The 25461-nt window shown below is 59.2% G+C and overlaps 5 protein-coding genes and 2 non-coding genes across 12 annotated transcripts in view; 2 read left to right on the forward strand and 5 right to left on the reverse strand.

The window, feature by feature from the left end:
* Positions 1–2578: 2578 nt before the first annotated feature.
* RPL23A (ribosomal protein L23a) lies at positions 2579–5117 on the reverse strand. The gene is made up of 5 exons (XM_075518060.1): positions 5031–5117; positions 4343–4523; positions 3829–4005; positions 3348–3417; positions 2579–2644 (listed from the first exon to the last, which is right to left on the reverse strand). The coding sequence occupies exons 1-5, from the start codon at positions 5053–5055 to the stop codon at positions 2630–2632; spliced, it is 468 nt and encodes a 155-aa protein (XP_075374175.1). The 5' UTR covers positions 5056–5117; the 3' UTR covers positions 2579–2629.
* LOC142417592 (small nucleolar RNA SNORD42) lies at positions 3493–3561 on the reverse strand. The gene has a single exon (XR_012778063.1). It is a non-coding gene; the product is annotated as a small nucleolar RNA SNORD42 (small nucleolar RNA).
* LOC142417593 (small nucleolar RNA Z17) lies at positions 4106–4178 on the reverse strand. Its single transcript, XR_012778064.1, has one exon. It is a non-coding gene; the product is annotated as a small nucleolar RNA Z17 (small nucleolar RNA).
* Positions 5118–5341: 224 nt separating the features above from the next.
* On the forward strand, positions 5342–8523 carry RAB34 (RAB34, member RAS oncogene family). Of its 5 annotated transcripts, none has more exons than XM_075518072.1 (11): positions 5342–5483; positions 6187–6312; positions 6398–6489; positions 6852–6917; positions 7146–7247; positions 7316–7380; positions 7453–7504; positions 7686–7767; positions 7859–7949; positions 8037–8140; positions 8235–8523. In XM_075518072.1, exons 2-11 carry the CDS (start codon positions 6259–6261, stop codon positions 8439–8441), a joined length of 915 nt encoding a protein of 304 aa, XP_075374187.1. In that variant the 5' UTR covers positions 5342–5483; positions 6187–6258; the 3' UTR covers positions 8442–8523. The 5 variants fall into 5 exon arrangements, with proteins under 5 accessions (XP_075374187.1, XP_075374189.1, XP_075374188.1 ...); XM_075518074.1 differs by having other exon boundaries at positions 8037–8144; positions 8235–8441; XM_075518073.1 differs by lacking the exon at positions 6852–6917.
* Positions 8524–8715: 192 nt separating this feature from the next.
* On the reverse strand, positions 8716–9991 carry LOC142417410 (adenine phosphoribosyltransferase-like). Its single transcript, XM_075518078.1, has 6 exons — positions 9961–9991; positions 9672–9812; positions 9417–9510; positions 9192–9338; positions 9014–9109; positions 8716–8903 (listed from the first exon to the last, which is right to left on the reverse strand). Exons 2-6 carry the CDS (start codon positions 9792–9794, stop codon positions 8776–8778), a joined length of 588 nt encoding a protein of 195 aa, XP_075374193.1. The 5' UTR covers positions 9795–9812; positions 9961–9991; the 3' UTR covers positions 8716–8775.
* A 657-nt stretch (positions 9992–10648) lies between these two features.
* On the forward strand, positions 10649–13643 carry PROCA1 (protein interacting with cyclin A1). The gene is made up of 5 exons (XM_075517760.1): positions 10649–10681; positions 10802–11525; positions 12602–12734; positions 12847–12981; positions 13067–13643. The coding sequence occupies exons 1-5, from the start codon at positions 10649–10651 to the stop codon at positions 13593–13595; spliced, it is 1554 nt and encodes a 517-aa protein (XP_075373875.1). The 3' UTR covers positions 13596–13643.
* Positions 13644–14771: 1128 nt separating this feature from the next.
* The window catches only part of SUPT6H (SPT6 homolog, histone chaperone and transcription elongation factor), a 30619-nt gene continuing 19929 nt past the window's right edge, over positions 14772–25461 (reverse strand). For both annotated transcript variants that reach the window (XM_075518411.1, XM_075518413.1), the window contains exons 25-37: positions 24502–24709; positions 23881–24028; positions 23483–23625; positions 22578–22718; positions 21289–21484; positions 20916–21154; positions 20507–20620; positions 19882–20006; positions 19293–19405; positions 18811–18888; positions 18556–18722; positions 16970–17157; positions 14772–16787 (exon numbers count right to left, since the gene is read on the reverse strand). In XM_075518411.1, coding sequence (XP_075374526.1) covers positions 16601–16787; positions 16970–17157; positions 18556–18722; positions 18811–18888; positions 19293–19405; positions 19882–20006; positions 20507–20620; positions 20916–21154; positions 21289–21484; positions 22578–22718; positions 23483–23625; positions 23881–24028; positions 24502–24709 — 2047 coding nt within the window. In that variant the 3' untranslated portion in view covers positions 14772–16600. The remainder of the gene's footprint in view (positions 16788–16969; positions 17158–18555; positions 18723–18810; positions 18889–19292; positions 19406–19881; positions 20007–20506; positions 20621–20915; positions 21155–21288; positions 21485–22577; positions 22719–23482; positions 23626–23880; positions 24029–24501; positions 24710–25461) is intronic.

Here is a 25461-nt window from a genome sequence, read left to right on the forward strand (position 1 = left end):
ACAGGCGCTGTGGTTGGAATAAGCAGGTGATTAAGTGGAAGCAGTGGGGGAATCACCCTCCCTCCACAGAGCTGGGAAACACCCCACAGGGTCGGGATCCTGCCAGGGCTCCCCGGCATGCACCGACACGGGCGCAGGGGGTGCGTGCCGGGAACAGCCTGGCAGCCAGAGCGGAGACGTGATTCTTGGGATGCCGCGTGGGCAGGGACCTACGCTAGCTTCAAATCGGCCGCCTCGCCCCCTCCTCGCTCAAAGCGGAGCTCAGCAGCCCCACGCTGAGCTGCGGGGAGCCCCGGCAGGGCACGGCCTTACCCTCGGCAGCACATCCCAACAGCTACGCAGCTTAAGCCCCATGGCCTCTGCACTGACTGCATCCACAAATACCCCGCACAATCAAGCCCAAATCTTAAGTTTCCCCTCACCCCCATCACTGCACCCTTCCCTTCTTTGCACGGAGCAGACACAGCTCTGTCCCAGCAGGTCACAGGCTCGGGGGGACCAGCCCACGCTCCCACCGCCCTTCCAGCAGCATGGAAGGGTCAGGCATGACAAAGCTTCCCAAAGCAGGGAGCCCGGCTCCTCCGCCACTGCCCTCCTGGCTCCCAGCCGGAGCATCTCCCAGCAGCGCAGCGCTGCCCGGGCTGGGGCAGCTGTGGGTCAGGCCGGCTGCCAGCCCGGAGCGAGAAGCAAGTACGGGGAAGCAAAGAGCCAGACAGCAGCAGGCGCTGGGCTAAGTTGAGGCAGGGTCAGGACAGACTGCAAGTCATGCTGATGTGAAATCCCTCCCCAGCCTCCACGCTGCAGCACGTACCTGCACGCAGCCCCCGCTGCCGCTGCTCGTCCCCTTCCCGGGCTGCGCCCGGGCCAAGGGCAGGAGGTTGGGTTGGTGCCCTCAACCCTTGGGAACACCAGACCCAAGCCCAGGAGGGAGCGGGGCTGTCCCAGGCCCTCGCACCACCGTAATCCCAGCAGCAGGGCTGCGTCACGGGCAGGGAAGGCTGCCTGTGGTTGAGCCTTAGCTGGCCCTGCACAGCTTGCCAACAGCCCTTGCTCTCCAAGTTTCAAGCCCCTGACCCCGGCTTGGACAGGGCGAGGGGTGAGAGCCTGGGTTCCGTCCTGCGCCCAGGGTGCCAGCAGAACTCTGCACGGCACCCACGGATCAGGACGGACCGACATCCAGGGAAGCAGCAGTTTCTCACTCCTTACAGCAGGGAGGGAGCATCTCCTGCCTCCCCTCCCAGCCCAGCCGAGCATCCCGTGGGGCCCAGGGAGAAGAGGGGGTGCTTCCAGGCAGCCCCCACTTCCAACCCTAGCTTTCAGAAGCAGCCTGACAGCAGCCAGGGTCTGCCTGCACAAAGGCGAGCACGCAGGCTTTGCGATACTCGAGAGCCACCCTCGGTCCTCCCCAGGGGACACCTACAGCCGCTCCGCAGCCTGCCCCGGTGCCTCCGCATCGCCCTTCCACAGCAGGCAGCGTGCGGCGTACCCGGCAGATCCCGCTGCACTTCCCCAGCACCTGGAGCTGTGAGCACCAGGTGAAGTCTCAAGCCACGCAAGCCAGCACAGATCTTTACCCCACGGTCCCGAGAGCAGCGGCAATTAGGACAGCTCCCTCCTTTCCATCCACCACCATCTCAAACCACCACCCCGGGACTCCGCCACCCTCTGCAAGAGGCTCGAAGGAACTCGCTGTCCCGCTCCCCGAGAGCTTAATTACACCGGTCAATATTTGGTCACAGTTTTTGCCATCTCAGTCAAGTGTAAGTACATACTTAAGATCAAACACACCTAAAGCCTTATCTGTACTTCACCTCCGTTCCCCGCTCACCCAGCGCTCCACACTCTTGTCACTCTCCAAGCACTCTGAAAAGCTGGTTTCATCTACGAATTTGAGGAAGCAAAAGGCTGCCGAGGCAGCGACAGCAGCTAGTTTGGAAACAGCCCTGATGAGGGCCGTGAACCCTGTGGGGTTACAGGCAACGTAACAGGAACAGTGTCAGGGAAACCAGGCGCAATTCACACACTGCAGGACGGGGAGCGGGGATCACGTCAGAAAAAACACACACAAAGCCCCTGCGATGGCAGTAGCTTGAGGGCTTCATCAAGTGAAGCTTGCAGTATAAGCAAATAGCTGAGACACTCGGAAAATGGCGCAACACTCTGCTCATGCCAGATCAGGTTTTTGTTGCGGTTACTACCTACCTCCTGGGCACTCATCAGCCTGTGGTACGCTCCAGAAGGAAGCTGTGTAGGACACCGAGAACACTGATCGCAAACACATGCTAATTATACAGGACAACAAAATGCAGGAGGACACCAGAGGTCTCGGGTAAACAGAGATATTTGAGATCTGGGGCAGTGTCACCTCATGTTTACCGACAGCCGAGAGAACAGGTCAGTGATCCAGGAGACCCCAGGGGTGGGACTCTCACGGAGCAGTCAGCTCTGCCCGCCTAGTACCGGGCTACGGCAGGAGGGACAGAGGGAAGAACCCTTTTACTGAAACGAAGCCCCAAAAATTTCCTGGGCGCTCTCTTTCGCATGGGCCATGCTGTCACAAAACACAAGAGCCCCTCAGTTGTGTCACAGGGTTTATTATTCTGTCTGTACAGTCCTCGGTAGATGCAGTTCAGATGATTCCAATCTGGAAAGGAGCAAAGCATGTTACAACAGATGTTACGGTGGCAGAAAGGCGGAGCCTCCACCACAGACATCACTGCCAGGGCTGCATCTCCCCGGGATTCCTGTCCTCTGAGGACAGGCTTCTTCCTCCCAGACCTGCCCAAGTGCCTTAACCACTTTAAACGTTTACTCCACGGTGACCCCTGTGCTAATCCACAGCCTTGTTCCCCTGCTCCAATACGTACCATCACTGCCTCCTGTCTACCTCAACCACATCGGGGACTAAACTGCCTGCTGCTTCCAGCCACCTGCGTGGCAGAAACCCCTCCTTCACCCAGGCCAGCAGCCCTGGCCAAGAATGCTGTTAGGACAAACGCTGCGTCAACACAGAAGCTGCAGGGCAGTTTCTGCATCCTCCCCACTAGAACTGTGGAGCTTTTGTAGTCCTGTGGAGTGGAGCCCCTCCCTGGAGGAGTTGAAGAACAGCAGCAATTCTCTCTCAGTAACTTTTCCCACCTAACCTCGCGATCTTCCAGGCAGAACTGCGTTTTGCTAGGCAACGTGGTCTTGCTTCTGAACATTCGGATCCTGTCTAACTACAAGGACACTCCACAGAAGTGCCACTGTGCTTTGAAGCACAAGTACCTCACCTGTACGCCAGGAAGAACAACCGGGCACAGGAGATACAAGACAACAGGAGCTGCAAAGTTTCAAAGATTTCTCACCTTGTTGGCTACATCCAGCGCATCGTAATCTGGAGCCAGTCGGACATAAGCCTTCTTCTCCCCATCAGGCCTAGAGAGGAACAGGAGGCATCAGTACATAGGCACACAACTCCTCCCACCTGCTCCACGCTCCTGCTATAGCAGTGTGCATCAGTGGTTCCTTTGGAAACATCACTTTACTCAGTGGTAAAAAAAACGTTCACATCATTTGCACAAGACTCCCTGGGTGTTAGAGGAGCTCCCTGATGAAGCTGACCCTCTGGTCTGCCAACACTTCCCACTTCCACTAAGATGCGCTCAGTCACAAGTTGCATTTCTCAAAACTTTTAACACTGAAAACGCTACGGAGCTTAATCCCACTCCTCCTGAGAGTACCCACAGCTGCTGAAACTCACACGTGTTCCCATCTTCTGCTAAAAGCAACTCTGGGCTCTTGAAGCACCTCACACCCACCAGTGACCTATTCTCCTCCTCTTCTCACCTAATCAATGTGTTGACCTTGGCCACATCGATATCATACAGCTTCTTCACAGCCTGTTTGATCTGGTGCTTGTTTGCCTTGACATCCACGATGAAAACCAGAGTATTGTTATCCTCTATCTTCTTCATTGCCGACTCTGTGGTCAAAGGGAACTTGATAATGGCGTAATGATCCAGCCTGCAGGAGAGAGACCCTGCGGTTAACAGAAGGCTGGCAGATGCCGTCTCTGCACTTCAGGGGCTTTCAAATACCAAGGGTACCATCTAAGACAGTTTGGGGTGCATCAGTTGCCAAAAAAGTTCTAATCACAAACTCTCAGGCTTTGGTCGCTTGAAATCATCACCTGCACCCCAAACATCCCCCCCAGCGCTCTGCCACCAAGGCCTGGGTTCAGCTCCCGGGGCAGCACGCTGGCAAGGTGTCACCCTGGGACCTGCAACGGGCCACAGGTGTCCCCCGCTGTTCCCGCCCCACAAGCCCTGCAGCAGGGCAGAGCCCAACAGCCCACACCTACTTGTTTCTCCGTGGGGCACTCTTCCGGGGGTACTTGGGCTGCCGCCGCAGTCGCAGGGTCTTGGGCCTGCGGAAGGTGGGTGATGTGCGGATCTTCTTCTTCTTGTGACTGTGGACCCCCTTCAGGACGGCCTTCTTGGCCTTCAGCGCTTTAGCCTTTGCCTCTGTCTTCGGAGGCACAGCTACGACGACAGCTCAGTCAGCACAAAAAGCATCTGCAGGACCAGTACATGCCCCCCTGCCTGCCCTAACGGGTCATGGCTTCTCCTGTCACGCAACCCAACGAACAGGACCTCTCCAAGCGGTCCGTGCTCCCTCATCCAACCAAGACCAACCCCAAAACGCCCAACGGGGTTGAAATTTCCCCCTCCCCCCCCAACAAACCAGTCTCCCACCGCACCAACAGACGGGGGCACTCATTCCCTCCCCAGCTCCCTCACCCCCCATAGACCCCAAGAGTCCCAGCACCGAAATCGGGGCCCACCCTCCCTCAGATAACCGGGCTGGGCCCGCCGGTGCAGGCCTCTCCCGCCACCTCCACGTGCCCGCGCCCAGCGCCGGGCTGCAGCCCTCCCTCACCCCCCAACACCGCTCAGCCCGGTCCCCCTCGCGTACATCCGCACCTCGGGGGATGCCTCAGCACGACTCCCCCCCCACACCGCACACACCCCGCCGCCCCAAGCCCTCACCCTCCTTCTTCGCCTTGGGCGCCATCTTGGCCAGGCGGAAGCCGAAAGGGGCTGCCCGCGCCGCACCGCACGGGCTTATAGCCCCAAATCTCGCGAGAGTTCCCCCTCACTGCCCAACTCTCGCGGCGCCGCGGGGCACGCCGGGAATGGTAGTATTCATAGTCTGCCGCCTCTGCGCATGCGCGAATGCGTCCCCGACCCGCGGGGCATCATGGGAGTTGTAGTCCTGTGCACCGCCCCCCCCGCCTCCGCTGCGCCGACGGCGGGGGGCCGGGATGAGCCCCGGTGTGTGGGGGAATTACCGGGGTCTCGCCGCGTGGGCAGCACCGCAGTGGCCCAGCCCCGGAGGAACCGGCGTGAACCGGAGGAACCTCCCCGGCGGGGGAGGGGCCAGGACGCCGGTTCCTCCGGGGCTGGGCGTGCAGCGCCGAGCACCGCTACCGGAGCCGGGAGGTTCGCGGTAACGGGGACCCGCCCCATTGCCCCGCAGAAGCCACCGGGACGGGGCGGGGAGGGCTTGGCCGTGGACCGGGACGCGGCGGGGGGACGTGGGGGGACACGGGGTGTGCGGGGGGACACGGGGACAGGCACAGGCGGGGACGTGGGGACCGGTGGGACACAGAGACGGTCGTGTTCGGGGAGATGGGGACGGGTGGGACATGGGGACAGCCACACTCGGGGACGTGGGGATCGGTGGGACACGGGGATGGCCGTGCACTGGGATGCCACACTTGGGACGTGGGGACAGCTGGGACATGGGGACAGTGATACCCCGGGGTGCAGGGACGTGGGGACGGCTGGGATGTGGGGACAGCTGTATCCCGGGGTGTGGGGACAGCCACGCTTGGGGACATGGCGACGGCTGGGACATGGGGACAGCCGTATCCTGGGATCGCACACTCGGGATGTGGGGACGGTTGGGACAAGGGGACAGCCACGCACAGGGATGTGAGGGCGGCTGGGGCACGGGGCGGTTGGGACATGGGGACAGCTGCACCCCAGAGTGTGGGGACAGCCACGCTCGGGGATCTCGGGGTGGCTGGGACACGGGGACAGCCATGCTTGGGGACACGGGCACAGCCGTATTCCGCGCCGCTGTTCGTGGGGACAGCTGGGACACGGGGACATCACCGCTCCCTGCTCCCTCTGTCCCCAGGCCTCACGGTGGCCCTCGGCCGGTCCCCGCTCCCCCTGGCCACCCAGCTTGCCCTGGCAGCCCTGCGGGACGATGAACGTGCTGGCTCCGGTCCGCAGGGACAGGGTCATCGCCGACCTGCCCCCGGTGAGCTGGGGGGGACACCGGCCCGGGGATGGCCTCGCCGAGCCCCGTGGTCACACCGGGGTCCCCCTTTGTGTCCCCCCACCAGTGTTTTCGGAAGGAGGCCGCCCTGCACGCACGCCCTGCCTTCCATCCCACGGTGGCCAGCGCCTGCCAGGAGCAGCGGACGGGCACCGTGGGGTGAGTCCGGGGCGATTCGGGGACCCCACCCCGGGGCTGGAAGGAGGTGACGAGGGGCCCACGGCCCCACCAGCCCCGGGCGGGGGTCCCCAGCGTGGGCGCCGCGTGGCTGCCGGCGCTGCGCGTGCCGAACCCTGCGTCACGGCGCAGGAATGCTGCGCGGGGGGGACTCGGGGGTCCGGGCTGGGCTGCGGCTGGTGGCAGGGCGGGAGAGCCGCGCTGCAGGGCGCTGCCGGACACGGGGGGCTGTGGGGTGATGCCCCCCCACCCCATGAACCCACCTGCCCGTGGCGCCGGCCGGGGGGAGGCAGGCGGGGAGCCCCCCGCCCCGCTGAGCGGCCGTGCGTCCCCCTGCCCTGCAGGTTCAAGATCTCCAAGATCATCGTGGTGGGGGACCTCTCGGTGGGGAAGACCTGCCTGATCAACCGGTAACGGGACCCCCCCGGGAGAGGCTCCGTGGGGGGGGGGCAGGGGAAGAGACACCCCCCCCGCACCCCCCGCAAAGGGCAGCAGCCTGACCGAGCAACGGGCTGAGCCTGACTCCGGCCGGGCTCTGGTGCTGGGCACCCCCGGCGTGGGGGGCACTGAGCCCCCAGGGGTGGGGCGTGGGAGGGCCGGGGGCTGCTGACACCCATCTCCCCTCCCCCCCCCCCCAGCTTTTGCAAGGACACCTTCGACAAGAACTACAAGGCGACCATCGGGGTGGATTTCGAGATGGAGCGGTTTGAGGTGCTGGGGGTGCCCTTCAGCCTGCAGCTGTGAGTAGGTGCCAGCCCCCTCCCTGCGCACCCCTGCGGCCCCCCCTCACCTCCCGCACCCCCCCCAGGTGGGACACGGCCGGCCAGGAGCGCTTCAAGTGCATCGCCTCCACCTACTACCGGGGAGCACAAGGTGAGGGTCTCCACCATGTCCCACCCCACCGGCTGTCCTTGTCCCCATCTCACCCCTCCTTCTCCCCGCCAGCCATTGTCATTGTCTTCGATGTCAACGACGTGGCGTCCCTGGACCACACACGGTAGGTGACACGCGGCCAAGGGGCTCAGGTGGGACCGCGTTTGAGCATGGGGGGCGGTGGGGCTGGATGGAGAAGCTGGAGCTGGGCAGGAGGGCATGGGGCTGCCGGCAACGCTGCGGTGTGCGAGCAAGAGGGTAGCGCTTGGCCGTGAGCCACCGGCCGGTGACAGTGGCCCCAACAGGCAGTGGCTGGCTGATGCCCTGAAGGAGAACGACCCATCCAACGTGATCCTCTTCTTGGTGGGCTCCAAGAAGGACCTGAGCGTGAGTGTGTCCCCCTTCCCACGGGCTCCCAGCGCTCGAGCTTGGGTGGGTCATCCCTGCCACCCACCCACCCCCCCGGCTCGGTTGGCAGACGCCGGCGCAGTACAGCCTGATGGAGAAGGATGCTCTGAAGGTGGCCCAGGAGATGCAGGCAGAGTATTGGGCCGTCTCCTCGCTCACCGGTGGGTCCCCGGCCGGGCAGGGGGGATGTGGACCCCGGGGTCCGGCCGGGTGAGGGGACACTCAGGGGGTCTCGTCCCACGGGGCAGGGGAGAACGTGCGGGATTTCTTCTTCCGTGTGGCGGCGCTGACCTTCGAGAGCAGCGTGCTGGCCGAGCTGGAGCGCAGCAGCGCCCGCAAGATCGGCGACACCGTGCGTGAGTACCCCCGGCCGGCCCCGCGTGGGTGCCTGCCCCTTACCCCCCCCAACGCCCGCCCCCCCTCCTCCCACCCCTCTTTCCCTCCAGGGATCAGCAGCAACGAGAGCGACCTGTACCTGTCGGCACCCCGCAAGAAACCCAAGTGCTGCCAGTGAGGGGGCAGCCCCCGGCCCCCCCCTGCGCTCACACCTCTGGACCAAAGAGGGGCGGCCCCGGCCGGCCCCGAGGAGCTGCCCCCGGCCCCCCGGGCACCCCCAGCCGGGGCGGGCAGGAGCACCCGTGCGGCTCCCTTAGCTATGCAAACCCAGGTACCGCTTGCAGGGGGAGATGCCCCCGGGCTCCCATTTGTCTTAATAAAACCTTTTTTATGCTTTTTAAGAAAGGCGTGGGGCTGGGGGCCGGGGCTGGCTGCAGCCCCCCCTGCCCCCGGGCGCAGCCCCCCCCAGGCTTGCGGGCGGGCGGGAGGATGGAGCCAGGGCAGGATGGCTGCCGCCGAGGAGGGGTGAGCATCTCGGGTACGGTGAAAGCCAAACCGGGTGGTGGATGCCCCGGGCAGCCCTGCCCCGAAGAGCTGGCAGCCCTGTGCCCCGCAGGGGGACACAGGGACACGTGGGGTGCCAGCCCCCCGTCAGTCCCAGCCGAACTGGTGGCGGTCGAAGCGGGGCTGCAGGCCGGGGGGGACGCAGTGGGCACACTTGTAGCGCTCCCGGATCCACCGCCCGCCCTCGCTGTCCTCGATGCAGATGGCGGCGACGCCTGTGGGACAAGGAGGGGGGGCCCAGCGCCGGCTACCGCGAGATACAGGGACAACGCTCCCGCTGCACCCATGGGTGCACCCCGGGGTGCCCCAGTACCCCCCCTCCTACCTGCCACGACCCCCCCCAGCCGTTCCACCAGCTGGATGGCCGCTCGCATGGTGCCCCCGGTTTCGACCCACTGGTCCACGAGGAGGATGCGCAGACCTGGGAGGGGGCAGAGGCTGCGGCTGAGTGCCCGGTGCCCGCGCCGGCAGCCCCCCGCAACGGGAGCACCCCGCCAGCTCACCTGGCGAGACGGCATCGGTGCGGACCTCCATCACCTTCTCTCGGCCCGAATAGTCGGTGTAGGGCTGCGCCAGCGTCTGCACGCAGAGGTGCCCGGCTTTGCGGATGGCCAGGAAGCCTTTTTGCAGCACGGCGGCAGCGGCAGCGCCTGGGGGTGGGCACGGCACCGTCAGGCCCCGCAGGGACGAGGGACGAGGACCCTGGGCTCACCCGTGCCCCTGCTCACCCAGGATGAAGCCCATGGCGTCGATACCGGCCACCATGTCGATGGGGTCTCCCTGGAAGGGCTGCAGCAGGTCGGCCACGCAGTCCTGCAAGCCCTGGGGAGAGACCAGAGGTGCTGGGTGCCCGCAGCCCATCATGGGCACCCGCTGCCCGTGTGCCGGTGCCCGCGGGCACGGCCAGGTGCCCTGACAGCCCCGCGGAGCTGCAGCCCACCCGGGCACCCCCGAGGGTGCCCTCCGCCCCCGGCGCTGGGTACTTGCGGGTGGCAGTAGAGCCGGGAGGGGTCCAGCCAGGCGTAGTTGGGACCCTTGACGTTGGGGGCCATCAGCGCCAGGTACCAGCCCTTCTCTCGGGTGGCAGGGACGTGGCACAGGTCCATGCGCGGGGACCGCAGGTTCTGCGAGCACTGAGCATGTAACGGGGGTGAGACTCCCCATCTGCAGTCCCCGCCGGGCTCCCCACAGCTCGGTGCCCCCCACTCTCCCCATTCGAACCCCCCACGTGGGCACCCTGGGGTACCAGCGCGCCCGGGTTCGGCTCCGTACCTGGGTGCCGGCGGCGAGGCTGAACCGAGCGGGACCGTCATGGGGAGCGTCACAGACAGCGACAGCTGAGCGGGGGCAGCCCCTGCAGCGCTGGGCCCCCGCCAGCCCCCTCGGCCAGCTGGGCCCTGGGCCGGTGCCAGGCGGGAGCCCTGCCCGAGGGCCAGCAACGTGTCCCCACAGGGCTCTGCTGTCCCAGCCAGGCGGTTGCGTGGTGGGGAGCACTGGGGCTGGGGCATTCGCACCCTGCGCCGGTGTCCCCAGCACCCAGCCGCCTGCACCAGCGGTGTCAGGGCATGGTGCGGGTGGCACGGTGCCCGAGGCACCCCATGGGTGCGAGGGTCAGCAAGGCAGGGTGATGCTCGGGGCGCAGCCCCGCAGCCTGTGGGGTCTCGGGCAGCACGGGGACCTTCTGAGGCCACGCATGTCCCCGTTGGGGTGCCCAGGCGCCATCCTGCCCCGCCGAGCGCTGGCTCCCTCGGCCGCCCAGCGCGCCAGATCCGTGTCCGGAGTGTCAATGGGCTCCGTGGCAAGGGAGCCAGCCAAGGGGGCGAGCCCTGGCAGCCGTGCTGGGAGCTGCTGGGCGCCTGTGGGCTGCCAGCCCCGGCTGGGCACGGGGCACCCGGGCTGCCCCTGTGAAAGGCACCGTGGAGCATCTGTGGGACGGGACACGGGGCCGCAGGGAGCATCCATGGGACGGGACACGGGGCTGCAGGGAGCATCCGTGGGATGGGACACGGGGCTGCAGGGACCGTCTGTGGGACAGGACACGGGGATGCAGGGAGCATCTGTGGGGCTGCAGGGAGCATCCGTGGGGCTGCAGGGAGCGTCCGTGGGGCTGCAGGGAGCGTCCGTGGGACGGGACGTGGGGCTGCAGGGAGCATCCGTGGGACAGGACACGGGGGCCACAGGGACCGTCTGTGGGACAGGACACAGGGATGCAGGGAGCATCCGTGGGACGGGACACGGGGCGCAGGGAGCATCCGTGGGGCCGCAGGGAGCGTCCGTGGGACGGGGCGTGGGGCCGCAGCGCGCATCCTTCTGCCGTCGGGGGCCGCTCCGGGGCCGGGGGCCGTGCGGGGGCCGGTGCGTCACGGGGCGGGCGCGCTGGGGTCGGCGCGTTACCGGCCCCGGCACATCACCCCACCGGCTGCCACAGCAACGGGGCCCGGCCCCACCGGGAGGGGTAGCCCCTTCCCCGCGGGCGGCGAGCCCGGGATGCGCCGCGGCTCCGGGGAGCGGCTCCAGCACCCCGGCTCTCCGGGACCCTCCGCACGGTGCCGGGCCGGGCCGGGCCGTGCGTGGCGAGCCGCCCCGCGTGGGCGGGCTGCGCGGATCTATAAGACGGCCCCACGGCGGCGAGCGGCGCGGTGCCATGTGCGCCCCGGGGCTGCTCTGCCGCTTCCTCCTCCTCCTCCTCCTCTTGCTGCTGCTGGCAGCCGTCCCCGGAGCGGCCCCCGGCACCGGAGCAGCCCCGCCGGGACGGCCCCGCGCCCGCCGTGGGCTCACCTACCCCGGGACGCTGTGGTGCGGCGCGGGCAGCAACGCGGATGCCTACGAGCAGCTGGGTAAGGGCGGCGGGGCCGCTGCTACCTGTCCCCCCCTGTGCCGTGCCATGCCGTGCCATCCCATCCCATCCCATCCCATCCCATCCCATCCCGTCCTGTCCCATCCCATCCTGTCCCATCTCATCCCATCCCGTCCCGTCCCGTCCCATCCCATCCCATCCCGTCCCATCCCATCCCATCCCACCCCATCCCGTCCCATCCCATCCCATCCCATCCCGTCCCATCCCATCCCGTCCCACCCCATCCCATCCCGTCCCGTCCCGTCCCATCCCATCCCACCCCATCCCATCCCGTCCCATCCCATCCCGTCCCACCCCATCCCGTCCCGTCCCATCCCACCCCATCCCATCCCATCCCATCCCATCCCATCCCATCCCATCCCATCCCATCCCATCCCATCCCAGTGCTGCTCCACCCCAGCCCAGTCCCAGTCCCCATCCCAGTGCTGGGTCAGTCCCCATCAATCTCAGTCCAGTCCCATCCCAGTGCTGGTCCACTCCAGTCTTCATCCCTGTGCGAGTTCAATTCCTGTCTGTCCCAGTTCAGTCCCCACCCCAGTGCCAGTCCAGTCCCAGTTCACCTCTCTCTAGTCCCCATCACAGGGCTGGTCCAACCTGGTCCCCACGCTGGTCCCATCATTGTCCCCATCCTGGTGCTGGTCCAGTCCTCGTCCATGCTCTGTCCCCAGCCTGATCCCTGGTCTATTCTGCTCCCATTCTGGTCCCCATGCCAGTACTGGTCCAACCTGGTCCACTCCCAGTCCCCATCCTGATCCCAGTCTAGTTCCTCTCTTGGTCCTGGTCCCCATCCTGATCCCAGCTTAGTCCCAGTCTCATCCCTGCTGTGGTGCTGGTGCAGCCCCAGTCCCCACCCAAGTGCCGGTCCAGTCCCAGCCCCTTACCCATCCCAGTATGATTCCCAGTAGGATTATCAGTCCAATCTAATTCTGATCCCAGTCCTACCCCAGCTCAGTCCCAGTCCAGCCCCGATCCCAACCCCATCTAGTCCCAGTCCACGCGTGCGGGGCCCCCCAGCCTTGCCTGCAGCCCTGCCCGTACCCCGTGCCTTCCCTGCAGGGGAGCACCAGGACACCGACCGCTGCTGCCGGGACCATGACCACTGCCAGCACGTCATCCACCCCTTCACCGCCCGCTACGGCTACCGCAACCTGCGCTGGCACACCATCAGCCACTGCGACTGCGACCGCAGGTGAGCGGCCCCGCGCCCGGCCGTGCCCCGCAGCATCCCTCCATCCCGGGGGGTCCCAGCCCCTCCGGCAGCCCCCCCGGGTCCCCTTCACCCCGGCTGTGCCCCGCGGCAGGTTGAAGGAGTGCCTGCGGCAGGTGAACGACACGGCCTCACGGGTGGTGGGCCAGGCCTTCTTCAACGTCATCCAGGTGCCCTGCTTCGAGTTCGCCTACAAGGAGGAGTGCGTGGAGCCCTACCTCTACATCTGGTGGGTGCCCCCCCGCCGCGGGGACCGTCCCCCGCCTCGGCCCCGCCGGGGGTCACCTCACCCCACGCCTCCTCGCTCTCTGCAGGTGCAAGGCGTACAACACGGTGGCCATCGCGGTGCCCAGGGAGCCGGTGCTGTATGAGTTCGGCGGGGAGCTCATCGACCGGGCAGCGAGGCCCGGGGGGGTCCCTCTGAGCCCCCCATGGAGCAGCGCTGGCGAAGAAGCCATTCCAGTGGAACATCACACGCCCGCCCGCCCGCTGCCCCCCCCCAAGGCAGCCAAGAAAGAGAGGAAGGGGAAGAAGAAAGAAAAGAAAAAGAAGGGGAAAGGTCTGAAAAAGAAAGGCCCTTCTGAAAATGGGGAGCCGAGCCGTCCCGCAGCTGCCTCCCCCGCTGGGCAGGACCCACGGGCCCCGCTGCTGGACTTGGGGGAAGCGGCCAACGCCGTCCTGAGCGACGGCCCGGCGCGGCAGGGCTTGGGCAGGGAGTCGTCCCCGACCCCCCCATCCCCGGTCCCCACCGCCAGCGGGAAGAGGAGGAGGAAGGAGAGAAACAGAAAGAAGAGGCTGAAAAGCCAAGCTGAGGCAGAGCCTGCACCGGCGCTGTGGCCCTGAATCCCCCCTCGCCCCGTGCGGGTCTTGGCCGTGTAATAAAGTTGGTCGCTCGAGCAGATGGCGCAGCCTCGGCCCCGTCTCCGTGGGGAGAAAGGATCACACCGGGGGGGGGATCCAGGGGAAATCCCGGGGCTGATCCTGCTTGTGGGGCTGCGGGAGGGGAAGCACCCGGATCGGGGTGGGTACTGAGTGGGTTTGAGCTGTTCCTCACCGCTCCCACCGGCTCATGCCATCTTCCTGGGGGCTGGGGACGGCGAGTCGCTGCTCTGGCTGGGGACGCAGCTCCCGTCCCCATGCCAGCACGGGGCAGAGCCCTGGTTTTAGCTCCTCTGCCACAGAGGGATGAGCTCCAGCTCCCCAGGGGTGTATTTCTCCGGAGGACCAGTTAACGTTAATCAGTTAATGAACTGCACCATCCCAGCTCCCTCCTCTGCGTAACCCACTGCCTTTTCCCAGGCTGGGAGAAGCACGGTGCTCCCACACCGGCACCGACTTCTTCTCCAGCCCCCAGCCATGGCAGCGAGCAGCAGGGGCTGCTCTGTGAGGAGCGGGGGCCTTGTCCCTCCCCAGAGGCTCCTCAAACGCCCGTCCAAGAGCTCTTTGGAGTGGGACGATCGAAGCTTTTCCAGCCCTGGGACAAGGGAGAGGCAGGGGCAGCGCAAGCCGCCCGCGTCCCTGCCTGGCAGATCGTGATCAGAGCCCGACTCGTTCCCCTCGCTGGTAACTGGGCTCCTGTAGCGAAGAGTTGGAGGGCAGCGCCCAGAGACAGGGCATTGCCACCACCTCCTGCAAAGCGCTTCCGAGGGAGGAGCGTGGCTCGGCGCAGCGTCCCCTCTCCTACCCCGTGAAGCCGGTAAAAAAGCTCTTCTCGCACCAGCACCAAATTCCAGAATCGGAAAAAGCTGGAGCGACAGGAGCTGAGCGCTGTCTCCTGCTTTGCAACGACACAACCTTGGGAGACCAGACAGCCCCGAGGCCTGGAGAGCAGAGCTGCGCCATGCCCACTGTTCCTGGAATCCCAAATCCTTGAAATAAGCGGACCACAAGAACCCAGGGGGGAAATACCGAGGTTGTAGCGAGGCGTCGCACCCTCTCGAGCACTGCTAACGGGTGCAAAGTCCTTGCGGCAACCACAGCGTCGCCGCAGGAAGCACAGACGTGTGGCATGCGGGCAGCTTCCCAAAAGTAGAATTTTTATTGAGGGTAAGGGAAAACTAAAAACAAAGACAGCCAACAAGGAGCCGACAATGCACAACTAGCCCCTCCTCGCACGGGTCCGACACATCCCCGGTAAGGAGCTGCTCCCAGTCAAATTCCCGTCATACAGAGTTTCATAAAATAAAAAAATAGTGTAAGGTTAGTACATCTGCAACCTGCGGCAGCCGCGGGCCCCGGAGCACGGTCCTCCGGCCTGGCCTGCACGGTTGCAGGGGAGGAACAGGACTGTGTCAGCCCCCCAGTACTACTGAGGAGCTGGCGCGGAAGCCAGGACCTGCATCTCTCTGTGGAAACAGCTTTGCTTTGTCTCCCGGGTTGCTGCCATTCTTCAGGAGCATTTACATGCAAAAAAGACCTTTGTTTCTTAAGATCTGCTGTTCTTGCTCATTTCCTAGTGAGAAGAGGCTAACCAGGAGCACTCGGAAGGAACAAAGACTCTGCTTCCATAGAAAATCCCCCACTAACAAAGCAGGAGAGAGGAAAGTGTGTGCAGCAGGAACTTTCCAGTTCAGAAATGGCTCTCAGCGCTGGCAGTGGCTCTGCAATACCGCAGCGGGCTGTTTCTGACACGACCGAAGTTATCTGCATTATCTGTCCCCCCTCCCAGGCCCCCCAGTACCTCTCCCAGCCAGAGAGACACGGGCCTCGGGGAGGTGCCCCGGCTGTCGGTGTGATGTCTCTATACGACGCATTCAAAACAAAACATTATTTTTTTTTACCAGCTCAACAGAAATCAGCTTCTCTGTGAAAGTTTCAGCACACAGAGGGCAACTGCAAGCAACAAAGGAAGAAGGAGCATCGCCTTTCCCCACTGAACTCTGCTTCTAAGCAAATCCATTGCTAAGAGGAGAGGGCAGGCGGGCAGCACAGGGTGCAGGCAGAAAACCTCTCAACTAGTATTCAGTAGAAACACTATTTATTCACCCCTCTTGGTTACAACTGGGCAGGGTTAAGCAGATATGGAGGAGGATGCCATGCACTCCTGGCTGCTTCATGTTCTCTGCTATAGGAGCGGCTGCTCTTGCAGCGTTTTAGCCCACGTGTCTGTCCCGTGCTGGGGAAAGCTGCCGTTGGCTGACGTTTTGCTTCGCAGTCTGATTAAAAAAAAAAAAAAATCAAAACTAAATAAATATTGTTCCAAAAGAAGCCAGAGGAGAGAGCAAGCCTTTGGTACAACAGCTGCATTTCCCTCCGGCAAGACCCCTATGAACACGGCTGGGGGTTGGCACAGACTCCACAGAGCCCGTCACACACGAAAACACGGAGCAAACACCAACAGAAACTTTTTGAGAACTCCGGTTTGCTTGTCACAACCCCCGTGACTTTGCTTTGTGCTCTCAGGACAAGGAGAGGTGACAGTCAGGGTTTGAGAGAATCCAAATAAAACAGGCTCACTCCAGGCTGATGGTCTGCACTTTCAGCTACGTTTGCTTCCTAGTCTTTGCGGTGAAAGCAGACTGCTGTGCACGTACAAGGACAGACTCATTTGACCTCATAACTATTTTGCCGAGCTTCCAAAGTGGTGAACCAGGGCCTGGAACGCAGAGGCCGCTGCAGTGTCTCTTCCTATGATATATTTATATATATATAGTATATATATTTAGACCAGCCCTGCCAAGTCTATTCATTCACTCAGGTGCACGTCACCAAGAGTCATTTCCCACCATCTCACGACGTATAAAACAGGAGTTATGCGGCTAAGGGAAGGGAAGTTGTTTTCAAGTGTTCACTCTCCCTTCCCCTTCCTAGAGAAGAGAGCGGGGGTTACAGGTCAGGTCCAGCACGGCCTATCGATCCATCTCATCCAGCAGCGGCGTGGCGTCCCCAGCGATGGACATGGGCGTGCTCTCGATCATGGGGCTGGGAGATGGGCGAGGAGTCAACCTCTGCTTCTGTTTCCTCCGTTCAGCCTCCTTCTCCTGGAGCCATTGCTCGGCCATCTTCCCCCAGTCGATCGCAGCGTGACTGTTGGTCCTGCAACGACACGGGCAGAAGGTGAGACACGCTAGCGGGGAGAGCTTCCCTGCCCTCCCTCCCCAAGGGTCCCATGCAGGAAGGCGCAAGGTAACCCCACCACGCTGGTTCCACAAAAATCAACAAAAGCAAACAAGACGGGACACAGAGGGATACGTGCACCCGGCGCCAGAGCCACTCACTTTGGCTGCTGCCTCTGCCTGGAGCTGGACGATGGCTGTGACTGTGTCTGGGACTGGGTGGACTGGGGTGTGGTGTTGGCCTGGAGCTGGTACTGGGGCGTTGTAATCGGCTGGCTGGGGGTAGTGTAGGAGTAACTGGGGGTCATCAGAGGGGTGGCCACCGGTTGCTGTGCTGGAGTCGTGAAGACCTGCGGAGAGCAGACAGCGTTAGGGGACAGAAGGCAAACCCTGCTAGGCTGTGGGGCAGAGGTCTGGCATTGCCCTGCTCGCCCAGGAGGCTGGTGCACGCCCCTGCTGCACACTCCCAGCCCTGCTGGAGCCCCTCGTCTGGGCAAGGAGAGGTTTGCAGTGACCACTGCCCAGGGAATGGGGTGCTGCAGGGCAGGAGGAGCAACACCCTGCTGAGCACAGGACATTTGTTCCCCTGAGAGCCCCCAGTCACCACCCAACCCACCGCAGCCTGCTTTCCTTGCTCACCCCACACAGGCTACAAGGGGAGATGCTGAAGCCAAGTAAAGGTAAAGGGCCGCAAGAGATGGGCACAAGGGCAGAAATGACGTCCTGCAGTGGGCATGAAGAGCAGATGAATTCTTCCCCTGTGGGCTGCAGAGACGGTGCAGCAGCTCCCGAGGTGGCTCCCTCCCACATCCCAAGCTGGCTGGCTCACTGTTTGTCCAATGGAGTGCTTACTCTCTTTGCCTCCCGGTGTTCGCCTCCCTTTTCCTTCAGATTGTCTTGATGATTAATACATTGGGTTATCCACAGTCCCTGCCTATCCCCAGCTCAGCGTTTACTGTGCCAAACTCCAGGAAAGCCTCCCAAGGTGGTCTGAAAGAGGATCACTCCTCCCTGCAAGCCTTGTCTTGCAGCACCTCTTCATTAGGTCTCTCTAACGGCTGGGTGTGTTTTTTGTACCCAGGCACCTCAGTCCTCCTGCAGCTGGATTTAGCCTCGGTGCCAGCTGGGGAGCCGGGAGCGTGGGCTGGGAGGAGGTAGGCACCAGCACACATGAGGAAAGGCTTCAGCGTGAGCCGAAACTGTCCAATTCCATCTTATTCCCTGCAAAGCCTCTGGGTGTTCGGTCAGGCTAAGGTGTTTGCCTGCCGGCGCAGCTCGGAGATTAGCACGCTGAGCTGAAAAGCCCTGCAAACTCAGCGCATAGTTTCACAGCTAATCTCTTCCACTGGCAGCTCACGTTGCCAATTCCGGGGCACAATCAGAAGGTTGTGCGCCCTCACCGCTGGATCCCGCCTCTCCACCCTGCCACATTCCTTGGGGGCCAGATCAATTGGCTACTTGCATCAACTCTCCCTAGAGCAGGGCTGTATTACATGCCTCGTTTCCTCAGCCACAGGAGGCAAGAAGAAACCCGGTCCAAGAATCCAGCCAGGCTCCCCTGTGCAGCACCATGGGTACACAACTAGGACTGGACGATCCCAGTTGTGGGATCCCAGACGGGATCGTCTGGGACAATCCCAGGCGCAACGAGTAACCCCTTAGGCTCCCAGCGAGGCACCCATGGGATGGTTTCTAGCAGCAAGGAGAAGCCATGCAGCACCTCCTCTCCGAAACTTAACAACACCTACGTGGTACGCGCTGCTGCCACCTCCGCTGCCTCCGTAGCCGTACTGACTGGATGCCCACTGCGCGGGGGTGGCATTTGGGTTCTGTCCCTGGCCTGTGACGGCAGCGATGGCACTGAACATCTGGGAGGTCATGTTCTGTGGTAGAGCATTCACTGCACGGGTCAGGTCTGCAAGAAAGACCCATCACGTTAGACAAAGCGGAGCCTGGAAAAGGAGCCTGCATCCCGATTCCAATCAGAAAAGGCCTGCACTGACCTGCCAGGTTAATGTTAGCCGGAGTAGCATTAATGGAGGCTGGAGTCCTGGTCCGACTGCTACTGCTGGGGGTAATACCTGCATAAAAGATAAACCAAGACAGATAGATTAGTTCTCACAGAAGAGCTGCTATTGGCCTGAAGTTCAGGATTTGAAAAAATGCAGGCAACCCTTGTACCGGCAAGATGCTATTTTACCAGGGAATGGTGTATGAGGGTTGTATGGTGGGGAAGGCTAAGGGAAAGGGACAAGGCCAGCTTTTGCTGCATGGCCCACCTGGCTGAAAGATTAACTCTCAGGAGAGCTCTCAATGGGTCCACGGAAGCCAAAAACTTAAGCATTGCTTTGAAACTTCCCACATATAGAAAATCCTAGGACACATTTCAGGGACAAAGAACATGAAATTGTCCTTTACTAACTGCCCCTACTGTGTGACACCCAGGAAACAAACAGCTGATGCACTCAGGTTTTGAGATGCTCACCTGGAACAGGGTCCTGATAATGATCCTTAAACCATCGGAAAAGTCCGTTCACGGTAGGGAAGACCTGGCCCCGGTAGCGGAATCCTTCTGGCGTCACTGTCACATACTCTATCCTGTGAGGAGCAGTGAATGCAGGAGAGCACAAGAGATGACAGGCTGCTTCACAGCCATACCTGCCACTGTACAACACCCTCACACTAACAGGTCACAGTCAGAACAGGCAAGACCTACAAACTCAGGCGATGGCTGTAACGATAATGAACAGATAGACCTACCCAAGACGCTTTCGTTTTGTTTTCAAACAATTGCTCCAAAATACCATGCCTTTCCATGCAAAAATCTATCAATCACTGCCTATACCCCAGTGACACCCCCTGCACAGGGCAGCCAGCTGGTTAGAAACACAGGAGTCTCCTGGGTGAGATTTACTGCTAGACATGGGTCCTCTACTGTCAGAAGGCCAAACGCTGGGTAAGGGGAGGCCTGACCGACAGGGATACTGACAGCGCTGGAAGAGAAACTGGCAGCAATAAGTTGAGGTGTGGTACCGAGTACTCAGCTGCAGCTGCTGGGCTTGCCTCTCACTCACCTTGGTTTGCCTCGAGGCTGATATCCCAAGAGGAATTTACCAGGTAGATCTTTACAGGCACTGATAAAGTAGGGAATAAATGTTGGCTTCTCTTTCTTGGTCTTTATCAGCAGCTCTTCCAGCTTCTAATGAGAGAGAAAGAAAGCGAAACGCTCAAGGAGAGCCTACATTTTTAGCAACACACAGAGCCTACGGATATCTCCCTCCATGCTGTGATGAGCCCCTTTTCCTCCCAGCCCTGACACTAGCAATCCAACAAGGACCACTAACTGCACCGTTTCTGCGCAGGGCTGGTGCACAAACGTCACCAGGTCACAGAAAGCCAACTACTCTCCTTTCAGTGATATCTGTTGACAGGGCAACCCTTTGCTGCTCTGGCACACCACTGTCGCACACCATACTCCCATTGCTGTCCTAACTCCACTGCTCCTAGACAGACTCCCCCCGAGACCTATAGTTGGAAAGTGACTGCCGAGCCCCAAGCGACAAGAAAAAGATCAAAGAGCTCACTCCAGCAGCAGCTCGTACCAGACACAAAGAGTTTAAGACCTGTCCTGAGACAAAGAGGTTTATATAATGCTCCTATATCTCCTACAGAAGCTACCACATCCCAGGACAGGCTTACCTTCTTGTCTCCGCCGTTGCAGTCCTGATAGTATTTGTGATTCAACAGGTCTCTGGCAAAAGAAGCCATCGGCTGGACATAGCGAGCAACAATTTCATCCAGGTCTTCAAACTCCTTTGAACAAACACATTTAAAGAGGTATTTAGGCTGCATGATGAGGAACTCTTATTCTAGTATACAGCTCTCAGTCGTATATTCTGCACAGCAAGACTGGCTGCTTTGAGGGGGGGGGGTGAGGAAGAGGAAGCTGAGTATTGCCTAAGAATCTGGAGAACTGCAATGGAAGTTACTCTCCAACAGTCTGAAAGCAGCTGCGAGGACAGGAAGGCTGTGCCAACCTGTCCCTGCCAAATACGTACTTCTCCTTCCCCATCAACTTCTTCCCAGGCATGCTCTGCAGGGCTCTTACCTCTGTGTTAATCCAAAGCGTGGAGCCCAGGCTGAAAGCATTCTCCTTGCCCTCTTCTCGGACATCCACATGCTGGTAAATCCCATCGTTCACCTTCCAGGTGACAGTGAGGTGGTTCTCCCCTTTGCTACTTGGCCGAATAATCACATCTCCTTGGTCCATGGTCTCCATCATCTTCTCAGCTTGCTTGAAGCTAATGTTGTGGAATGATGGGTGAGCAATTACCCTCTTGATGTACGCTAGAGGACAAAGCGGAGTGTTTAGGCTTCCAAGAGGAACTGCTTTATTGCAACCGCATGTCTAATTGTGCTTATTCTCCTGAAGCACCCTGGGAAGGCTGGCATTACGAGGGAGAGAAAAATTAGAGACTCACTTGTCCGCTGCTGCTTTCTTTTCAGGTCTTCTTCCTGTTTGTGATCCGCTGCCTCAGAGTCAAAGTCATAGTAGGTGTCTTTAGGCAGTTTCCACTCATTGTTCTTATCCATCAGGTCTGAGGTCCTGCAGGTCAGGTCTGCACTGAACTTCTCAATGTCGATCTTCATAATCCTGCAGTGAACGGTCATTCCCACCTACAGGTGAGGGGCAGGCAAAGCTGATCAGCAGGTCTGGCTGATACGCCAGCCTCCCTGCGCTACAGAGCAATCAGTGCGGGGTCACGCTGCCAATAAAGAGGTACAAATTACCTCACATACTTCAGACTGATGCAACTTTTAAAAGTGATCCTTCCACATGAACTGAAAATCAACTGATCCCCAAGATAACCAGAATCAAAAGAGATTAAGGGAAAAATGGGCAGTTCTCCAGCACGTTTGTTACCTCTGCTCTATACCACACAGCAAACTCCATGTCTGGAGGCAGAGGACAATTAAGTTTGCTATTTTACATCTCTTTAACAACAGGAGCAGCAAAACTGGACTTCAAGATGTGCAAGAAAGCAGTTAAGTCTGTTCAGAAACAGGGTGGAAGACACCCAAAGGACTGCTCTAATAAAATGGGAAACAGAAAATACAACCACAAAAACGGCAATGTCTTAGTCCAGTTAACCGTGCTGAAGTTAACGACTCTTTAAAGAAATGCTGAGACCTCTGAGCTTACAGGATTATCCATCACCTGCATGGACTGTCAGGGGGACCCCGAAAGACAGCAAAGATGTTAAACCTATTTTTTATCATGCGATAAAAATATGTAGTTCTGTTTTTTCAGAACCCCAATCCCTGTCCTGAGCAAGACCAGTAACTCTGATGACCTCCACAAATGAATTGAGACAGAAGAAAAAGCTATGAGAGAGGGAAAGTGACCCCTGCATATCTAACAGCAGTTCTGTGAACTCTTTAGAAAGCCAGAAACAAAGGGCAGCTCTGCATTAGAATGCCTTCTGGTCTCCTAAACCCAGACTTTAGCCAGACTATAATAAATCCTCCTGCAGTGCAACATGTTAACTGATTAACATGGTTCCCACCAGCTGCCAAGAGAGCTTTGCACTGTGGGAGAAGGACACTAACCAGAACCTGAACTTGCTGCTGATTTAGAGTCCTTAAATGAAAATAAGGTTTGAAAAGTCATTTAGGGAACAGTGTTATTAACCAAACTCTGAATCTTTGGTATTGGCTCCAGGCTCTTCCAGCTCTTGCTAGATTATGTGAAAATCCACTGCTTTCATACCTTCACCCTTTCTTCTGGCCGCTTGACCACCTTATCACTAAGAAATTTTGTTGGGATGAAGCCAGCAACACCATTATCCAGACGTGTCTTCACTCCAATGGCCTGACCTGGGCAGGAACCGCTGTCAAAGTGGTTCCAAACCTTGAGCAAGGCAAAAGTAAAAGTCATTCAGCATGGAAACAAAATAGGCCCAGCAGCTCACACTCAAACAAGTCTAAAAGCTGTGTCAGCAAACTGGTGCAGCCAGCAGAGACATGTGGAAGGGCAGGGGACAGAGGACTTCAATGAATGCTACCCAGTAATGCAATCTTCCTCCTTTGGTTCGGCTCAGCTTATGGGGCTTTGCAACCAGGAAGGTCAGAACATTTTTAGACCCTGAACACAAGCCTGCAGCTAGGGCTGGTTTCTAATGAACGCTATAGGGTTTTAAAGTCATGGATTACCAAGCCTGGAATTCAGCAGTGTTTAGAAGAGACCTAAAGTACAGCTGCATTAAGCAGCAGGGAGTCCAGATAAGTTCTTAAAATTGAGAAGGCGGCAGAACAACCTTCTGTTCTCAGTATCATGGGCAGTTTCTCTGCGTAAAACACAATCCTAGGCCGCAAACAAGCCTGCTTTATGTATTTGCAAAGAACTGGTCAGCTTAGCCCCAGGTCCACTTCAGTAACAGCCCAGTTCACTAAAATCCATAATGTAGCCATAAAGGACCTGTCACATCTATACTGAAGCAATTAGTCAAAAGTGGAACAGATAATATTTGCAGCCAAAGGCCACGTTCAGGTTGGGATCCTGGGGCACTGCAGACACAGTCTTGGCTCTGATACCTCATCTCCCAAGAACCCTACAAAACGCTCAAGCCTGCAGACTCCTAGCAAAGGCAGGCCCATTAGGAGAAGCAGCCCCACCTCGCTGAGCTCTGGAAAGTTATCCTGCTGACAGAAAGGACACTGCCAAAGGCCAGTTTCATCATTCCGTATTGCCTGGTCGTAGCTTTCTCCTTGCGGCCGCCTGTGGGCTATCCCAGTCACGTTGCAGATGATCATTTTACCTGCGGTGTGATGGGAGAGGAGAAGGAAAGAATGAAAAACTGAAAGCCAACTGCAGGGCTGGGCCGTTCCCTCGATCTAAGGCAGTTGTGCATGAAGGTGTTAGGAGACTACCCAGGTAGTGGAAAAGCTGCTTCACATGCATGCAACTATAGCACCGTCCCAACATCACCCTCACCAAGATCCCTCTGCCCCGCCTTTACACATCCTAAGTCAACTTAGGATGACAGAAACCAGGGATGTAAACAGGGATGTACCTATATAAAAAGTCTCTGGAGTTTCTTTGGTCAGCATATTGAAGACCTCTTCTGTGTTTGGAGAACGGTATGGGGTTCTCAGGTCCTTGTACCTGCAGCTTAGTTCAGCTCGAATGTCATATAAAGTGATATGCTTGTCACCGTAGCCCTGTGTGGTATTCAAAGGTTATAAAGCCATGAGCAGCAGGAAGGAGGTGAGTAGGGAATCCAGTGTAAGTTATGAAAGAACTCAAGGAACTTATCAAACAGCAAATTTAAAAACGAGGAATGCACAGGGTACCATCAAACTGTGGAATTCAGTCACAGGATGTTGAGGACATCAGAAGTACCAATACATTCAGAAAAAAGTTAGATAATTTCAGGGAGAACAGCTCAAACGGTTTAATTACCATCTCCTGCCTCCTTCCTCTCTGTGCCCCAACTGTACTTTCTGTAAGCATTTACTACACACCACTGTCAGACACTGAATACTCATCATGGCTGTTTATACATTTTACAATGGCAACAGCTAAATGCTCAGCTCCTATAAAGGATAAGGGTCACCAGCTATAAAACATAAGAAACTGAGCTGGACGGCAGAGCTTCCCCTCTGTTTCTCAGCACCAGGAACCCCCAGCTCACCTGTCTTTCCAGTTCTTCAGCAAAGGCATCGAGATCCAGGTCCTTCAGACGCTCGGGGTTTTCTAAGATCTCCTCTAGAGCTCCTGCGGGATTAGCGTCCTCTGCCGACTCATCGTATTCTAAGGCATCCACTGCCATTTTTCTTGCCCATTCATACGTTTCAGGATGGACCCTAGACCCATCTAGGACTTCGATGTAGGAATCGGTACTGAAACAAAACCAAAGCAATGTTCAGATAAGGACTCTGCAGGGTTCCAGAGTCACCTCCTTCAGCTCAATAATAAATCACGCTGTTGAGCACCACTATTGGCTGTGTGGCCGCTTTGCCACTGCTGCCCTCGGTGGAACAAACTACTCTAAAAAGGTCACAATGAATTCTTCATTGCTAGATCAACAGGAGCCAAGGCAAGACGCGACAAATTCCAGTCTGCAGCTCCTGCACTGCAAAGACAGCATCCAAAATGCCTGGCTGTATCTAGATTTGATCACTCTGTGTGCTATAGCTGCTCTATGAGCACACGGCTCTCTACGGTTTCCCTCCTCATACAAATTAAGTGTTGCCAACTGGCAGTGCAGCCATCTGCATCCAGCTGTTTGGAGGAATCTACACTTTGCCCCCTGCACGTCTGGGATTTGTATCCTGCAAGAACCAGGCACCTAGCAGGGTCGGATCACTCAGCGTAAGGATTCAGCCAGGTGTCCTTTCTCAGACTGCTTTTCAAAGGCAAGAAGGATATTGTGCCAGCCCTAGAGAAAGCACGTTTCCAACAAGCGACCCTTCTGTGCTAAGCAGTCAGCTAGAGATTTAGAAACTAGGTTACCTCTGTCCTCCAAACACACATCTCTTGTTTAGTTACCAGTGACCTAATGCTCTACAAACTTCCCAGTATTGCTACTAGTTTAAGAGGAAGCTAAATTGCAGAGTTATGCCTCAAGTTTGAAACTTTAGAAAAATAAAAT

The sequence above is a fragment of the Mycteria americana genome, chromosome 15, assembly GCF_035582795.1.
Source record: "Mycteria americana isolate JAX WOST 10 ecotype Jacksonville Zoo and Gardens chromosome 15, USCA_MyAme_1.0, whole genome shotgun sequence".
Classification (NCBI taxonomy): Eukaryota; Metazoa; Chordata; class Aves; order Ciconiiformes; family Ciconiidae; genus Mycteria; species Mycteria americana.

Coding starts and splice junctions, on each gene's coding strand:
- RAB34 (XM_075518072.1), top strand. CDS start 6,259: ATGAACGTGCTGGCTCCGGTCCGCAGGGACAGGGTCATCGCCGACCTG. Junction 7,950..8,036: donor GGCCGTCTCCTCGCTCACCG/GTGGGTCCCCGG, acceptor CCCACGGGGCAG/GGGAGAACGTGCGGGATTTC. Junction 8,141..8,234: donor CCCGCAAGATCGGCGACACC/GTGCGTGAGTAC, acceptor CTTTCCCTCCAG/GGATCAGCAGCAACGAGAGC.
- RPL23A (XM_075518060.1), bottom strand. CDS start 5,055: ATGGCGCCCAAGGCGAAGAAGGAGG. Junction 4,524..5,030: donor GCCCAAGGCGAAGAAGGAGG/GTGAGGGCTTGG, acceptor CTGTCGTCGTAG/CTGTGCCTCCGAAGACAGAG. Junction 4,006..4,342: donor AGTGCCCCACGGAGAAACAA/GTAGGTGTGGGC, acceptor TCTCTCCTGCAG/GCTGGATCATTACGCCATTA.
- LOC142417410 (XM_075518078.1), bottom strand. CDS start 9,794: ATGGACCTGTGCCACGTCCCTGCCACCCGAGAGAAGGGCTGGTACCTG. Junction 9,339..9,416: donor CGCCATGGGCTTCATCCTGG/GTGAGCAGGGGC, acceptor GCCCACCCCCAG/GCGCTGCCGCTGCCGCCGTG. Junction 9,110..9,191: donor CACCGATGCCGTCTCGCCAG/GTGAGCTGGCGG, acceptor GCCCCCTCCCAG/GTCTGCGCATCCTCCTCGTG.
- PROCA1 (XM_075517760.1), top strand. CDS start 10,649: ATGGGACGGGACACGGGGCTGCAGGGAGCATCC. Junction 10,682..10,801: donor CGGGGCTGCAGGGAGCATCC/GTGGGATGGGAC, acceptor GTGGGGCTGCAG/GGAGCGTCCGTGGGACGGGA. Junction 11,526..12,601: donor GGATGCCTACGAGCAGCTGG/GTAAGGGCGGCG, acceptor CCTTCCCTGCAG/GGGAGCACCAGGACACCGAC.